This window comes from Anser anser (assembly GCF_964211835.1).
Source record: "Anser anser genome assembly, chromosome: 4".
NCBI classification, from domain to species: domain Eukaryota; kingdom Metazoa; phylum Chordata; class Aves; order Anseriformes; family Anatidae; genus Anser; species Anser anser.
The window spans coordinates 36,863,286-36,879,140 of record NC_139724.1 but is presented as its reverse complement, the minus strand read 5'-3'; the positions used below and the strand labels follow the sequence as shown (position 1 = coordinate 36,879,140).

General features: G+C 40.4%; 1 protein-coding gene across 11 annotated transcripts in view; it reads left to right on the top strand.

Annotated features, from left to right (window-relative positions):
- GAB1 (GRB2 associated binding protein 1) overlaps positions 1–15,855 on the top strand; it is a 98,479-nt gene that overhangs the window by 22,659 nt on the left and 59,965 nt on the right. Inside the window, exon 1 of one of the 11 annotated variants that reach the window (XM_083834680.1) lies at positions 1,077–15,469. The exons of the other annotated variants lie outside the window; for them this stretch is intronic. Within the exon in view, the coding sequence (XP_083690806.1) occupies positions 15,416–15,469 (54 nt within the window). The 5' untranslated portion in view covers positions 1,077–15,415. Of the gene's footprint in view, positions 1–1,076; positions 15,470–15,855 lie in introns of those variants that run through there. 11 annotated transcript variants of the gene reach the window in all.

Here is a 15,855-nt window from a genome sequence, read left to right as displayed (position 1 = left end):
GATTGCAATAGAGGAGACGCAGAAGTACAGTTACAGAGCTTTGTGAGATGGCAGTCTAGACTTAGCAGTGGTCCAATCAAGTTGACAATATTATCATAAAATCACAGAATGGTTTGGGTTGGAAGGGACCTTACAACCCACCCAGTTCCAACCCCCTGCCATGGGCAGGGACACCTCCCACCAGACCAGGTTGCCCAAAGCCCCATCCAGCATGGCCTTGAACACCTGCGGGGATGGGGCATCCACAGCTTCTCTGGGCATAATTGTGCAAGTGCCTTCAAAGAAAAAGCAATATGAAATTAAAAGTGCTAATGCAACGGTGCACAGAAGTATGCACAGACTTGACATCTCTCTGTGTCTGTTTTGACTTAAACTAATAGTATTTCCCTTAGTCAAGCATCTGAAACGTGGAGGAAAAGTTGAAGTGGAAAGTCATCAATTAAAAGTGACAGGAGAACTCGTGTTTGAAGTCACTACACTGTCTTGTCAAATTAGATATGCAAGAACTATATAAAGTCTTCTGCAGCACTTTGTAGGTTTTGTCACAGTTGCTGAGGAACTGTTGACGTCTTGGTGGTGGCTGGCAAGCATCTTCAGATGCATCTCTGTTTGGTTGAACTTTGAGGGCTCAAAAAATTGTAATTTGAGTCCAATGTAGTGTTTGCATTTGGAAAGGCAGATGGAGTGTACGTTCTTCCGAAGTTTCTCTTCCCTTTTCTGGAACAAAGTGGTCCTTCCATAAGTCTGCCACCACCTGGAGTTTGTGGTTGCTATGGGTGCGTTTGTGTTTGTGAATTTTTGTCTGCAGCAGCAGCGTGGCTCGTCCACGGTGGAGCTCTTTGCTGTCTTACTGAGTGACACTTTAAGAAAAATGGTTTTGTACGACATGAATTGCTACATCTTTACAGACTGTCTACTTTCTCTGCTGCTGCTTATCTCTGCTGGGTGCCTTCTCTCCTGACTTGATGAATGTGTCTCATTTAAGTAGCAGCTTTTCTTCTTTCTTTTTTTTTTGGGGGGGGGGGGGGGGGGGAGGAGCTCAGGGAATACAGAAACTTGGAGAGTAGCTGACCTGTAACAGCAGAACGGGCTGCATTGGAGTGCAGAGGTGGTTTACTGGGAGCTTTACAAGTGAACCTACACCTGGTGAGAAGGGAGTGGCGGGAATAACTTGCACCTAAGAAAACAAACAAACAAAAAGGAATAGGAGAATTCTGTAATGGTACGATCTCTTCCACTTGCCTAAGGCAAGGTCACTAAATTAACCTTTCGCTTCTGGAAAGCTTTCACTTGTGTTATAGGGCTTCCCACACCAGTAGCTACTGAAAAATTCCCATTTATTCTTTCATGTTCTTTTTTTACTTGCCTGTATTTTGACAATTCAACCTTGTTTCTTCTGAGGAGGATCAGATGTTCTTTTAACATTGCAGCAAAACTGTACCACTTAACCATGTTTTGATGCATAATGTAATCAGCTTGATTGCTTTTTAATATGTCATTCAGACCTACAGTTACTGTCAGCTGGGCTGAATAGATTCTCTTGGGGAATTTCTGTAATGTGTTCTGGTGGATCACAGCACCTGATGGTATTTTTTTTTTTTTTGAGGCTAAATCTGTGTCCCAGGAGTAAATGGTGATGTTACTGTGGAAAGCTGAAGTGAGTTGTGGAAGAGTTGCTGGATTCTTTGTCTTCCCTTACTGCAGTGGGGAGGGAAGGGCTAAAAAGAGCCAAGGTCCTCTGTTCCTCATGTACCGGACAGCCTAGCTGCACTGGCATACGACAGGCGTGACTTAGGCTGTGCCCATCCCTGGTGCAGTCTTTCATCGGGTGGAAGAGCTGAGGGGAGGTCAAGTGGCAGCTTGGAGCTGTGCTACTAGGAAGTCTTCCTCCTTGGTTATCAGTTCTGCACGGCTCATGGTTTGATCACTGAAAATCTAGTACTCAGTCTGTAACAGCTTTAAATGCTGTCCTGTTCGTTTTGCAAATCATAGTGCCAGGCTGCATTAAGAGACAGTTTACTTTTTCAAGTGTTCTGTTCTTAAAAACCTTTGAGTGTATGAGGTGTGAAAATAACGCAAGCATGTGTTTGTGCTTTTTCTTCCCTACCTGATTGTGGTGGTGTATCAGCTTGAATGTGAATATGATCTCACTAAAGGATCAGCTGGTTGAATGTGGGACCACTTAATGTTATGCATTCCTGATTACTCAAACCTGTCTAGTTTGTAACTAATTAAGTTTTTTTCAATTTTATTATTGGTATGTGGTGGTCCTAGAAGATACTGGTGCCTCCTTTTTTCTTCATTAAAAGGAAGCATAAAAAAATCCACGTGGGCTCATTGTATGTTTGGAAAGTACATAGATAAGAATTTACACTTGGCTTTTTCATGTGTTTGCTTACTTAAGCACACTGCTATTCAGTGATCATTCTCTTAACAGCAGTGTGCTTTACTTTGAACTTCTGAGTAGTGATGCTCAGCTGCAGCTTGCATTAGTGGAAAATGGTGGGTAGCCATTTTGTGTATACTGTAAGAATTTTTCCTGAGATAATGAGGTACCCGTGAAGTGTCCTTAAGGAAAACAAGTTCTCTGCATGGGAGTATGAGGAAGGATTAAAAGTGAGACAGTCAGTTGATCCCCCTTTACTCTTTCTGAAGAAAGAAGGCTTTCCAAGTAACACTGACTAAATTATTAGAAAGGGTTCAAGATAGGAGAATATTGGTGAAAACAAGACTGATAGCTCACCTCTTCAGGTTGATTTTGCACTGCAGGCAGCTTTTTATTTTGTGTAACACAGAAGATAGTGATTTCTTATTGTCACATCTGCTTCTCTGTTCTTTCAACCTCCCCTCTTTTTTTCTTCAGAAAATTTCTTGGCGAGGCTATCGATGCAAATTTGACCTTTAAGTTTTTGACTGAGCAGCTCGTGTTTCAGGAAATAGTTGAGAATGTGCTAGATAATTTATTGCAGGAATTCGGTGCGTTTTTATCATGCTTTGAAGCTGTCAAGGCCATGTAACAAAATCCATGCCTTTCATCTTACCGTACGCTATGGAGGCATAGGTCCTGCTCACAGCTCACTCATGGGGGGTGCTCATTGCTGTGGCCGCTGCACCTTGACGTGCTTCAGTCATTGGGCTGTGGTGGTGCCTGGACAGTGAGAACCACCTGGTGGGCAGGGGGCATGTACATGGCCGTGGATTTCGTTCTGAGCCAGGTTGAGGCCTGCCTCAGGTGGCACACCAGTGCTGGTAAAGCTCCAGGGCTGACGCTGTGTGAGGCTGGGGGCTTCCAGCTCTCTGCTAGTGGCAGTGGCAGGCCCGAGTTGACCCCGTGGCCCACTCCATGCTCTCCCGCTGTCCCCTGTGCGTTGCTGCCGTGAACATGGAGCAGCTGAAGACACTGAGCTGGCTGTGGGCCAGCCTGAGCTGTGTATGTAGCGTGTGTGGAGAGCACCCCAACCAGCAGTGGAGGTAAGTCGGAGGGAGAGGGGCAGCGACAGGGGAGGTGCGTTGGGTCCTTTTGTCCTGCCTGCCTCAGCATAGCCAAGTCCCGCTCGTGCACTTGCTGTCTCCTTCTCCTGACTAGCCTTGCTTTCTATCCCACTGGGGTAATTTTACTTTCTTTCTGGTTAGACAAACCGACGCTGTTTTGTAAGCTAATGGTCTGTCTCCATTAAGTCATTAAGTAACCGTGTTTCATTGATGCAAGTCTAGTTCAACAGACTTGGCGTTTAAGGTCAGTAGACTATCTGTGTAATAAGTGCAGGTGTGCAGTCATGAGTGTACCATGCAAGCCAGTTTTAAATCATATGTTCTTTTGCACATGATAATTACTGGTAGAATAGAAATACCAGCAAGGTTCATCTTGAAAGCTTCTGTATTTACCTTCCATTTCTTTTCAAATGCTGCAGCCAAGTGTTTTGTCTAAATTACAGAAGTTAGTTAAGTAATAGTGAAAAACCATGTGAAAACTGAGATCATCTTGACAGAAATTCTGTCATAATTTGATAATCCATTTTACATACTTATTACTTGCTATTTCTTTCTGCTTGTCATCTCAGGTTTTTATTTGGATGTCCAGACGTTAAATGTGGTGAGGAGGAAACCCTAACTGGATTTATTATGTTCAATATGCTTTTCCTTGAAAGAGTGTTGGTCAATTTTGAAAGAGCTGTTTTTCATAATCTTGTATGAGCTCTCCTCAAGTGTGTAATAATAACAAAAGGGAGAATGTTTGAAAACATACCACAGAAAGTTAGGAAAAAAAAACAAACAAACAATGAGTTGTACCTCTTCAAAACATGAAGGGGGAAAAAAAGAAATCCTGTTAGGGTTTTGCTAATAATCAAGGTTCTCATAACTATCGGAAAAAAACGAATAAACAGTTGAAAGACAGTACTTGCTGCTAAGGTATCTTCTAAATCTCTGTGATAGTGCAGCAATCTGTGTGTTTGTTTAAATTTGTGACTACTCGTTTACTAAGGCTGTTGCAAAACTTTTTGTTTATTGTTAGTGCATTAGATAGAAGTATCTGATAAGTGATTCACTCCATGCTTTTAAGAAAAAACTCTGGGATACGCAAAGAGAAAAGAAGGAAAGTGTGTTTCGGAGATATGTATTACCTCTTCCGTGAAGAGCAAGCTTTTTGTTTCCCTCATGCTGTACTGCTGCACCTGTGCTAAAGAAACCATTCGGAGTTAATGTGTTGTCCAAAGATACCTGGTTTGAAAGATCTCTTAAAGAATAAAAGTAAAACTAACCTTACCTGCTGTCACATTCTAGTTACTGGTATTCCCATTCTGAAAATAAGTGCAGCTATTGCAATGTGTCTGCTTTTAGGAGTGCTCATACTGATTTTGCTTTAAAGCAGGAACTTCTCTCTGACTACACCTTCAAATTCACTGAAAAAATTACATAGCAATAACACTCATGCAAAAGGCTAGCTGATTTTTGTAGAAATTGCAGACCTTTGGGTATGTGATCATCAGGCTGGGGCCTGAGATATAGTGTGGTTTGTGTGAATTCCTGTATTTTATATTTGCAGTCTTCACCTGTAACTGTCTGCTTTCCTGTAAGGTATGAAAAAAACTACTTTACTTTGGCTGCATTTAACTATCCAGTCAAAAGCGTAGGAGAGGAATTTGAAGGTATGTTCTGAGCAGCAGAATTCCATCAAGGTTGGTGTGAAATACAACGAGGCTTTCTCATTCAAGTGTAAGGATCTGATATTAAGATTAAATGAGAACATCTGCAGAGAGGTGAAATAGTTTCCAGTCACTTATTTCAGTGTGAGTTATTCAGACTTTCTGTATGCTTTTAAAAGGGAAATAGAGTATTAAGTGTCAAAGCAGAGAGGGAACTGGGGAGATAGCAAGGCATTTCTTCACCTGCTGTCAAATCAGATAGCATAAAATTGAGTGAGCTCTCTTGTGGTTTTAAACATTTTCTGTGTGCCCATTTCTCCTTGTGTATATGTATTTTGTTAATACAGTAGTTCTAGGAGTGCCAGAAGTGTCCCTTAAGCTTCATTACAGGTAGTGTATGTATTCTTGGTGTAAATCCCAACCTTAAACCTTCACCCCAATATGGATTTGTCATGAACAAAAAATTGTTTATACTCTGTTCTTATCCATAGTTTTTAGGTGATTTATTTTTAGTTCTCAGATTATAATTTCCTGTTAACATTTACATAATTCCTATTGAACCATTGCTTCTTATTCTATAATGATCTAAGGACAAAGTAAAAATGGGGTGTGACAGGAATCGGTGCTTTCTCTTCACAGATCAGTGCTTTCTCCTTATATTGACTCCTTTAAATTGTTTGTTCTACAAACTTGGTTTTATTCCACTTAAATAGTGTTAGAGTGATGAGATGGATTCTGTCTCCCCTAATGTACCCCTGGTAAATAAGATAGATGTGTGTTTCCTGGCGATTGAAGTGAGGCAATTAGCTAATACCGTGATAGTAGGGAAATATCTATCCAAATGCTGGAGTTGTTTGTTTGGACTGTGTGTGACCTTCTGTCATCACTGTTGATATTCAACATAGGCAAAACCTAAAACCAATATGGTACCTGAGATTTTGCTTGGCAATTTTGGGGGATTTCTGAGAAGCTCAGTGCTTAGTTCGTTCTTGGAGCTACTGCTGCTTTTGCGGGGCTGTTGGTTGTCTGAAAATGGACCAAGTTCATGGTGTAAGTAGTTGCTTATCACCAGAAAATTAGAATTTGCAGGTGTGGGCAACATGTTTTTGAAATTTCCATGCTACTTTTTGGACCTGCAGATGGTAGCAAGAATAGTCTTGCATTCAGAGGATATTTCAGGAAAATTTCTTGCATGTGACAAACAGGAAAGAGCAGTGTATAAAACAGTTGTTAGCAAGTTTTTGCATATGCGATGCTCCACAAAAAGCTATCTGTATTAAATGTAAGAAACTTATCCAAAAAGAAGCTTTACTATCTGGGACAATCCATTTAGGGAACTGCTTGTTGTCCCGCACAGAAGGGGGGAGAGATTTTAAAAACTGACAAGGCAAAAAATGACATTTTTCAAAAAAATGACATTTAAAAAGGAGTTGGTTAATTGAGTATCGTAACAGGAAGTGTGTTCTGTTCTTGCTCAGAAGAGAATCCGTAACTTTGTACCTGGCTCTATTTTTCCATTTGAACTACTCTTCATTTTGTCAAGACCCAGACTAACTGGAAAAAAGAAATTGCGCTCTACTCTCACTAGTTACACTAACATCCTCAGCAGCATTGTGAATCAGTCAGTGTAGCTCTGTTTTAATTAGTTCTTCACTAATACTAGAGGACAACCCCCAGGAACTGCTTCAAATCAATAACCATACAGTTAAAGGTCATCAGCTTTAGTCCATGAAACTTGTTCTGATCGTTTTTTTCTGGATAGTTGGGACTGTGTGATCAATTTTTTCCTGTGGCATAGCATTCAGGTAATAATGGTCTTAATGAGGGGATCATGAACTGAGGCAGTTGCTAGAAGTAAATAATTTTCTTCTGTAAATGACAGTCACAGTACCAAAGCACACCAAGAGCAGTTGTAATCCAAAAGAAACACATCTAACAGTTGAAAATCAGAGCATCACATCTTGATGACATCTTTTACTTTCTTTATGGAAGAAATGTCATCAGCATCTTCTTGAACTTAACTTATTCACTTGTTTTTGCAAATTGGTAGCAGAAGACTTCTAAGATTCCTTTGACTTCAAGATGTAGGCCACAGCTAATTTGCAAGCTCCTTCATTTGAAGCTTCTTCATTAGAGATAATGCATAATCATGGTTAATGACAGTATTTATTATAATAATGTATAGTCTGGAGCAGCTTCAAGTAGTGATTTGTTACTCAATTCTGCTAAATAATGAAGTTGTTCCAGCAATCACCCTGTCCATCACTGTTTCTTACAAGAACACCCTGTATTGGAATATGCTTGTCTGCCTTTACGTACATGCAGTGGTATATCTATAACTTGATCCTTTCTTCAGCACACAAGATGCCTGCATGATCCAAGCTGTCATCCCATTCCCTGACTACTCCTAGAAACAATTCAACTGCTGAATGTTCTCTGAAGCCTGCCAGAGAATAGGAGAGTTCTTAGAAAGACTGCAGTGGTTCAGTCTTCCAGGACCTGTAAATCTGAGGCAACATTTTCGGCGTATTTTCCTTTACAAAACATAGTACTTGTCTGCAAGTAAGACTAACCTTAGGCTTCTGTGACTCTGTAATGTCAAAACTTACTGCACAGAATTTAGGCACCTCTCTTACTGCACACACCCCAAGCATTACTAGTGTTTTGTTCAGTTTACATCATTATCTTATGTAGATAAAACAAATTACTTTTTATAAGTATAATTTAATAAGCATTTACACAATGTAGTTTAGCGTGGATGACCCTTAATCACTTGTGATTCAACTTATTGCATGAGCAAATTTTACAGTAGCTATTTTATCAAAAACACAGAAATGCAACTTTTTAAATTAGAGCATGTGTTAGCACAACTGAATAATTCAGACAACTGTGCGTCATATTGAGCAATGCTGGGAGGACAGTTGATTGCAGGAAGTCTAAAAATACTTTGTATAAGTTCATTGCCTCATGCACACTTGAAGTGGCTAGAAACTCAAATGTGTGCTTGTTAATGTCCTACAGCTTGAAATTCCAGGACTTGGATGGAACATAGAGCCCCTGTAGAAAAACTAGTGAAATCTTGAATTTGTGTGTGCAGAATAATGTGCTTATGCAGTCAGCTTTCTCGTCCTGTGCAAAATTATTATGGGTTGTCCTTCCCCCCTTGTAAACATCTGGAATTGTGATAATTCTCTACATCACCTTGGGGGGGAGGGAGGACGGACAAATAAACAGGGCGTTACATTTTCAGGAAATCAGTTGTTGTTCTACTTCTTTCAAAATACATCTGCAAGCTGATGTGCACCCATGCACAACTTGTACGAGATTCTTGAAGGATGAGCAAGCATTGTTTTCCTGAAGGTCTTAAGCCATGCCTCTGATGTATAAATGAGAGCAAAAGAAATACACTGGCGTTCCTTTCTAAGGCAATTATGACAACAAAGTAGCCAAGATAGATGTACAGAGAGCTTTTGTAAAATGGCCTTTGAAAACTGCGGCACTGGATGGGTGTTTAGGACACGGTGCAGTGTGTGGAGTGCAGTGTGTCTCCCACCAGAGCTGGAATGGGCACCAAGCTCATCATGTGCAGGCAGGGCTTTGCACCGACGTGCATCATGTCTTGCTGCTTGCTGATGCATTGGGTCTTACTTGGGGCTGATTGAGTATCCTCCTTCTTCCAGATCAGGTTTTTCCGTAATACTTTGCACCTGGAGGAGCTAGCCAGTACTTCCTTCTCTTCCACAAAACCCACTGTGCTTCGTGAGGTGTTTCACGTGTGCTTCTAGTCCAGTTAAATTGAAACTGCTCAGTTTTGCTTTTTGACTGCAAATTTTTACTGTAAGATCTCACGTAGCTTCAGGAATGGCCTAATGCAGTGACTACTTGATAGTCTTGAAACAGTGACTGAAATCACTTTACCAAATGTCAGTCACGTATAATTATACAATCATGTAATTTCTGATGTGTGCATATCATATCACTGTGTGATAACGTAGAACAGAAATTAGGGGCAGGAGGCAGAGTCCAGAAAAGATACTATCCTTTACTTTCAGACCTAAATCCCCACTACAGAGATTGGAAGATAGCACCGGTCGCTTATTAGCAACATCTTGGGCCTAGGGTTCATTCTGCTCGAGCTCTGCTGCCTCTGCAGACTTGTCTAGGCCAGCTTTTTATTTTGACTGTTAGTAAGACAACGCCCTGGAGCTGGTTACCCTTCAGATGGTCTGTCCTCTGATAAAAATTGTTCACCGCTCTCCTGTCTGAAAGGCCGTCGGGAGCAGTATCAGTGGAAGCCATCGGGCTTACCTTGTCCTGAGCTTTTTGGATACAGTGCATTTATCAGCCTCTGTATGGATGTATATCTTGTCTAGCACTGCTCACTTGGGTTTTTCAGTATATTAGACAGGAACAGCCAGGGCAGGCTGAGATATGCCTTTTTACAGACGTGGTCTCGGCGGTGCCATACAGCACATATGTTGAGGTTTGTGGTTCTGAGCTATATCCATTGTAAATCCTGTAGGTGAGGTTTGAAAGCACGTTGGCCTAAGGAGCACCTGCACTTTCCCAGGACAGACTCTTTTAAATATGCAAAAATACAAAAACACCCAAACAACCCCAATCCCATATGCAGTGTGGTCAAATGTCCATCTCCAGAAGCATTTTCTCATCTTTAAAGTTTTCTGTGGGTGTAAATGCCAGTACAGCTTCACACTCTGCTTCATCATAATGGAGTCAGAAAGAAATTACTGTCAGGTGGGAAGATCTTTCTTAAAACCTTCTTTCAACATTTGTGTCTATTGCAATGTGTTGGTTAGAAGTGTGGAGCAATCTGTAGATTTTGACCAACAAGAAATGTGTCAGAAATTGCATGTTTTTATGACCCAAAATAACTTGTCAGACATTAAGCATTATTATAGTCGTATATAGTAAGCTTGAGATGATAATTTCTTGGTATATGGCAGTAATTGCAAAATCTTTCTGAAACTGCAGTTCAGTCTGCATGTTTCTATTTCCTGTGATCATGTGCTGCAAATCAGTTTCTTCCTGTCTTTTGCTCTTTCTCATTCATTGGTCACTTACATGCTTGCGGAGTTTCAATATGCTTGTAGAATACCTCACACTAGGAAAAATACTCAGGGAACTAGGAGTTCGATAAAAACTAACATAGAAATTGGATGAATGTTACCTTTTTTCCTATGAAAAAGGTGACTGGTAGTTTCGTCTTAGTCTATTTCTGAATGGTAAGTTGAGTGCATAAGTTCTTATCTACAGATTTCTTCCTCTAATTCCACACACTCAAGAAAAATGAACAGAAAAGTGAGTAATGGCACCTCTCTTGAATGATACAATCTTGTGCTAATGTCTAAAAATATCTTAAAATGTAAATGAACAGGAAGGATTGCTAAATGGCAGTCTAAATCTTGCCTATCTTTAGAAAGTGGTGACTTAAAAAATAGGTGTGTGGGGGGGGAAATCCCACCCCTGAACTCAAGTTCAATAAACCTCTTCCTATTTTCTTTTCCTCTTTTTTCCAGAGCAATGTATTTTTCTACTCTTTTATCCTCTGAGCACTCTTGGTGATTCACCATTGTATTACCTATAGGAACAAGTGCCTGAGCACCTGTGTGACGCTTGGACTCGGTTTAGTCAGCAAGTACTCATTTGAAAGCGTGTGCCTTTTGACTGTGAATAACAAATATTGTGGGAAAATAATGGTACTGCTGATATGATAACTGAATTGCAGAAACCCGTTGAAGTTTTCTGTTATTAGAAATGAAGTCTCACATCATTACGTGGCTGTGCTTCCCTAAGCTTTATGTGACTTTTCTACCTGGGCTTTGAATTCTGTTTATCTGAATGATAGTTTTACAGAATATCAGCCAGAGGCATAGAGCAAACTTGGGATGCATGGGGAAACAAATGTAATAAGAATTTGATCGCTCTGTGGTACTTCTTCCATGCTGAGGGTGCAACTTTTACTTTTCTTACTTTTCATTTAATTAGCATTTCAGATCTCTGTGGAAATTAACGTAATAACCTCAGTTACCTTATTACAGATAGACCAGACCGTCCAAGTTCTAGGTTGCCTATGGTATTATTATAGTACTTATTATTATAGATATATAATACTTATTATAGATATAGATATATAATACTTATTATTATAGAGTCTTAATTTACTCACGTTTAAGCTGGTTGTGCTTATGATCTATCTAATCTGGACATCTGTTGTAAGTTGAGTGTGTGTGAGAAAAGGACTGAAAAGGAGACAGTTACTGGATCATGTTTAAGGAAGATGTCCTCCCCCGTGGTTCAACTCTTTTAGTAGCTACACTGAGAAACCCTTAAAATACTTCAGTATTTTTCAATAGGAAGTGTATATGAGGGATGGGAAGGAACATCTTGGTTTCAGAAGGTTGCTAGCAGACTTGTTGAATATTGTTCAGATTTGGAAGCAATATTAAGTTGCTGAGTGGGACAATTAAATATTTAGATCTAATAAAAAAAAAAAAAGACACTTGTGCATTGCCAGTGTTCCACTTACCAGTGCTGTGATTAGTGTCATGAACTTCATGTTCAAGTGTATAAAGTTGTCTTAGAATAGTTTGGTTCTTACAAAGAGTACGTTGCTCTTTCTAGGTAGATTTCAGTGCTGTGCTTAGGAAAACAAAACAAAAGCAGAAAAGAGAAAAAAAGCTGTCAAAATGGCTAGTGGCAGAATAACAATGCTGTTTTTAAGGTCAATATTTGTTGTTTTTAAGTGGAGTAAAACATTTGGTATTTTTTTTCTTACTCCTTTGAAGCTGATAGAAGTCAAATGAATTTCCCCTTGCTGCTGTCTTGTCTCCTTATTGTCATTGAAGTTATTTTGATGGGATGGTGGAGTAAGCGATTCTGATTTGTAGTTAGACAACTATTTGCAAAGTTACACTGCTTCACAGGGAGAGATCAGGCTGTGTAGCAGCTTGTCTACCTACCTTGCTATTTCAACTGTATTCCTTGTTAGGGGAGGTTCACAGATTATTGAAAATAGCTTCTTAAAGAGTAAATTACTTTATTGTTTTCAGAATGCTCTTGCTCAATAGCTGTTGTTTCAAATCACAGAGGATTCTAAGGTCTTTGCTTATGCAAACTGTCCTTTGGCTGTGCAGTTGTGGGGAAAAATAAATTTCAAACAGTCAACAAAACACAGTGCTTGACAGCTGCTTGATTATATATTCACAGAATTACTGAGATGGGAAGGGACCTCTGGAGATGTAGTCCAACCCCCCTGCTCAGAGCAGGGTCAAGCTAGAGCAAGTTGTTCATGGCCATGCCCAGTTGGTTGAGCATCTCCAAGGACAGAGTCCTCTGTGCAACCTGATTCAGTGTTCAGTCAACCTCACAATGAAGTTTTTTCTTATGTTTACAAGGAATTACTTGTACTTCAGTTTGTGCCCGTGGCCTCTTGTTGGACTCCGCTGTCTTTGCTTCCAACCACCAGGTATTTATTACACCTTGATAATATCGCTTTCTTCTCTAGGCTAAACAGGCTTCTGGGAGCCTTCCCTGGAGAGCTGCTTTTGGGCTGGCTGGCCCCCATCATTGATGCCTGGCTTATTCCTCCCAGGTATGGGACTTTGTATTTCCCGTAGCTGAGCTCCATGAGATTCTCCTTGGCCCATTTTTCCAGCCTGTTGAGGTCCTCTGAGTGGCAGCATGGTCTTCTGGTATATCAGTTGCTCCTCTTGGTTTTGTATTGTCTGTGAACCTGCTGAGGGTGCGTTCTGTCCCATCATTAGTGAAGGTACGGAACTGTATTGGCCCCAGTATTGACCCTTGGGGTACTCCACCAGTAACTGACCTCCACCTTGACTTTGTGCTGCTGACCACAAGCCTGGAAGTACAGCCACTGTAGTCCACCTCGCTGTCCACTTATTTAGCCGATGTTTCACTGTGTTCCTCTCTGAGGATGCCATGGGATATAGTGCTGAAAGCATTCCTGAAGTCAAAATAAGGGAAATCCACTGCTCTTTCATCCACCAAACCGTTTATTTCATCAGGCTAGTGAGGCATGTTTTTTCCTTTCACAAATCCATGCTGTCTACTCTCAGTTACTGTCTTGGCCTTATTTGTTTGGAAGTGGTTTCCAGGGTTATTTGCTTCATCAAGGTAAGGCTGACCCATCTGTAGTTCACCACATCCACCTCCTTACCCTTCTCGAAGACAGCAGTGACTTGCTTTCTGGAGGTGTTCAACATCAGGTTGGATGAGACGCTGGGCAACCTGGTCCAGTGGGAGGTGTCTCTGCCTGTGGCAGGGGGATTGGAATTAGATGATCTTTAATGTCCCTTGCAACCCAAACCATTTTATGATTCTATGAATATGGTTATGTAAAACCAGAGGAGAAAATCTGGATGCTTTTAACAATGAGGTGTTTTATAAGGAATGTCAAATGTGACTAGGTTACCTTTTTGTAGTATATCCTTCATTTTAAAAAACAAAACAAAACAAAAACAAAAAAACAAAAACAAACAAACAAAAACACACAAAAAAACCAAGTTGTTCAGTAGGGGAAGAGTCCTGAGACAAATCCTTGCTTCAGTTGGCGCGGGTGAATGAGTAGTCTTTTGATCTTGTTATCCAGTCATTCTGCTGACTTTACTTTTTTATGTTCGTGTTTTAAATGAGTATCGTGGCAGTGCATTGAGAAGCTTTCAGAATTGAGGGATTTTACTTGGTCCAGCCAAGTGGGCTGATAGCAACATGTTTGTAAAGGCTTAAGGCTGCTTCACACTAGCTCTTCAGCAGTTTCTTCGTTACTGTTGAGATTGTTGCTTTTTACAGTTGTCAAGTTTTAGGAGGTTCTGTGTATTTCTAGCCTAACTACTGTAAGATCATAGCCTTGTGTACTGTCCGGTCTCCTTTATTTCACTTCATTCCTTTGCCCTTACTGAAAGTAGCTAATAGCAAAATGGTACTTTAGGGAAGGTGCTTTGTGGTCTAGGGAGCTGTGCATTAGAGGCCCCAGTCAAGTCTAGATATGTCAGTTGCCTTCAGGAAAGGAAATCACATTGTTAACTGTGTCTTAATATCTGTGCTTACGCTTGTGTGTTTTTTCTTGCATTGAATAAAGATGTGTATAAATTGTGGTAATGCTGATATTTTGAAGTATTTTGGGGAAAAAGAAAGGGGGTGATGCCAGTGTGATAAGGTAGCACTGTGTAATTTAAAACATATGTCTTAGATTTCTGCCCATGAATCTTGTGGTTCTTTGGACAAGGTGCTTAATCTCTCTTGTATGAAATGCAGTTACTAGAGGGGCTTGTTTTGTTTGTCTTGCAAGCTATGTAGTGTGGCTAGCTTTTTTTTTTTTAACTGCATGAGCAACAACTGGATCACCTTGTTGTCTAGAAAGACATTAGAACTCAGGGCTATTTTTTCCCATGCAACTGAAGAACAAAATATAGGCTAAGCTTAGTTTTAATAATTAAATCTTGTCATTAGCCTCATCTGTGAAATAGAACAAGTTTAATTTGTTCATATGTTACGTTACTTAGAGGTTGGCTGTTTGTTGATTTGGTAAGTGAATGGCATTAATTACTGTACCATTTTCATAGTGGTAGTAGTAGAACAGCCAGTGTATTGGGCTGTCTGGTGTCCATTTGATGTGTTGAAGCTTGCATTTGGGGGAAATATAGCTACTGATACCATTCTATCAAGCTCGATAAATTTCACATTAGAAAATTATAAGCTGTGAACATATAAACTGCTACATCTGAGCTTAATGTTCTCTATATAGGAGCTGTTGTACTTGGCTATGATTGAGTCTAGAATATACATAAAATTTCAAACTGGACCATAGCTCATAACCTGTTGAATATAAATGGCATTAATGTTATGATTTGAGCTACCGGTGTTTTCTGATAGCTCGGGTAAAACCTGGATCACAGTTTTTTAATCCTCTGGGTGTTGCTGCAGTGAGGTAGAAACTTCACAGTTCTGGTTTCTGTGCATGGCAGTCATCTAGTTATAGGGGTGATATCAGAGTAAGCTGATTAGCATGATTGATACTGCATGTCAGGGCACTGGCGTAATGGGCTACCATTGAGACTGCTTTGTGAAACCACACGCAGATGAGGTAATCTCATTAGATGATTAAAACCTTCATTGAGTCTGCAAGATTGCAGAGCTTTCAGTTGTATTGCAGTTGGGAGCTGATGCTAAGTGAGCATAGCGCTCTCCTCGAGTGATGCTGAGATGGAGATCTTCCTGGGTTTTTCTCCTGGATGAGTCGCCGCAGCCTGGATAAAAGCCGATGCGGGATCTGGCTGTGTTTTAAAGTAAGATTTGGGGTGATAGAATTATTTTTCTTTCATAGTCAGCATCTGCCTTGTTAGTTGACTTTTTATCATGCTTTGCTGTTCTTTGTGAAATTCTGTAGCATTAGTGTTAAAATTATGTGTTTCTCCTTTATGTAGCTTCCTATGCCCGTATACCAAGGGGGAATATTAAGGGTTATGTTGCTGGCAGCAGCAGTTACGGCTTTTATCAAGTAACTTTTTTTTTGTTTAGTTTTCCCTGAAGGTTGACTTTGACTTGGCCCAGGAAGAGATTGGGTGTAAATGGCACTCCTTGTCCTGTTTACAAATAGTATGGCAGGTAGCACATGCATGTGCTAGAACAGGTGCTATACAGAAATCCCATTTGACTGGGTCATATGCTGTGT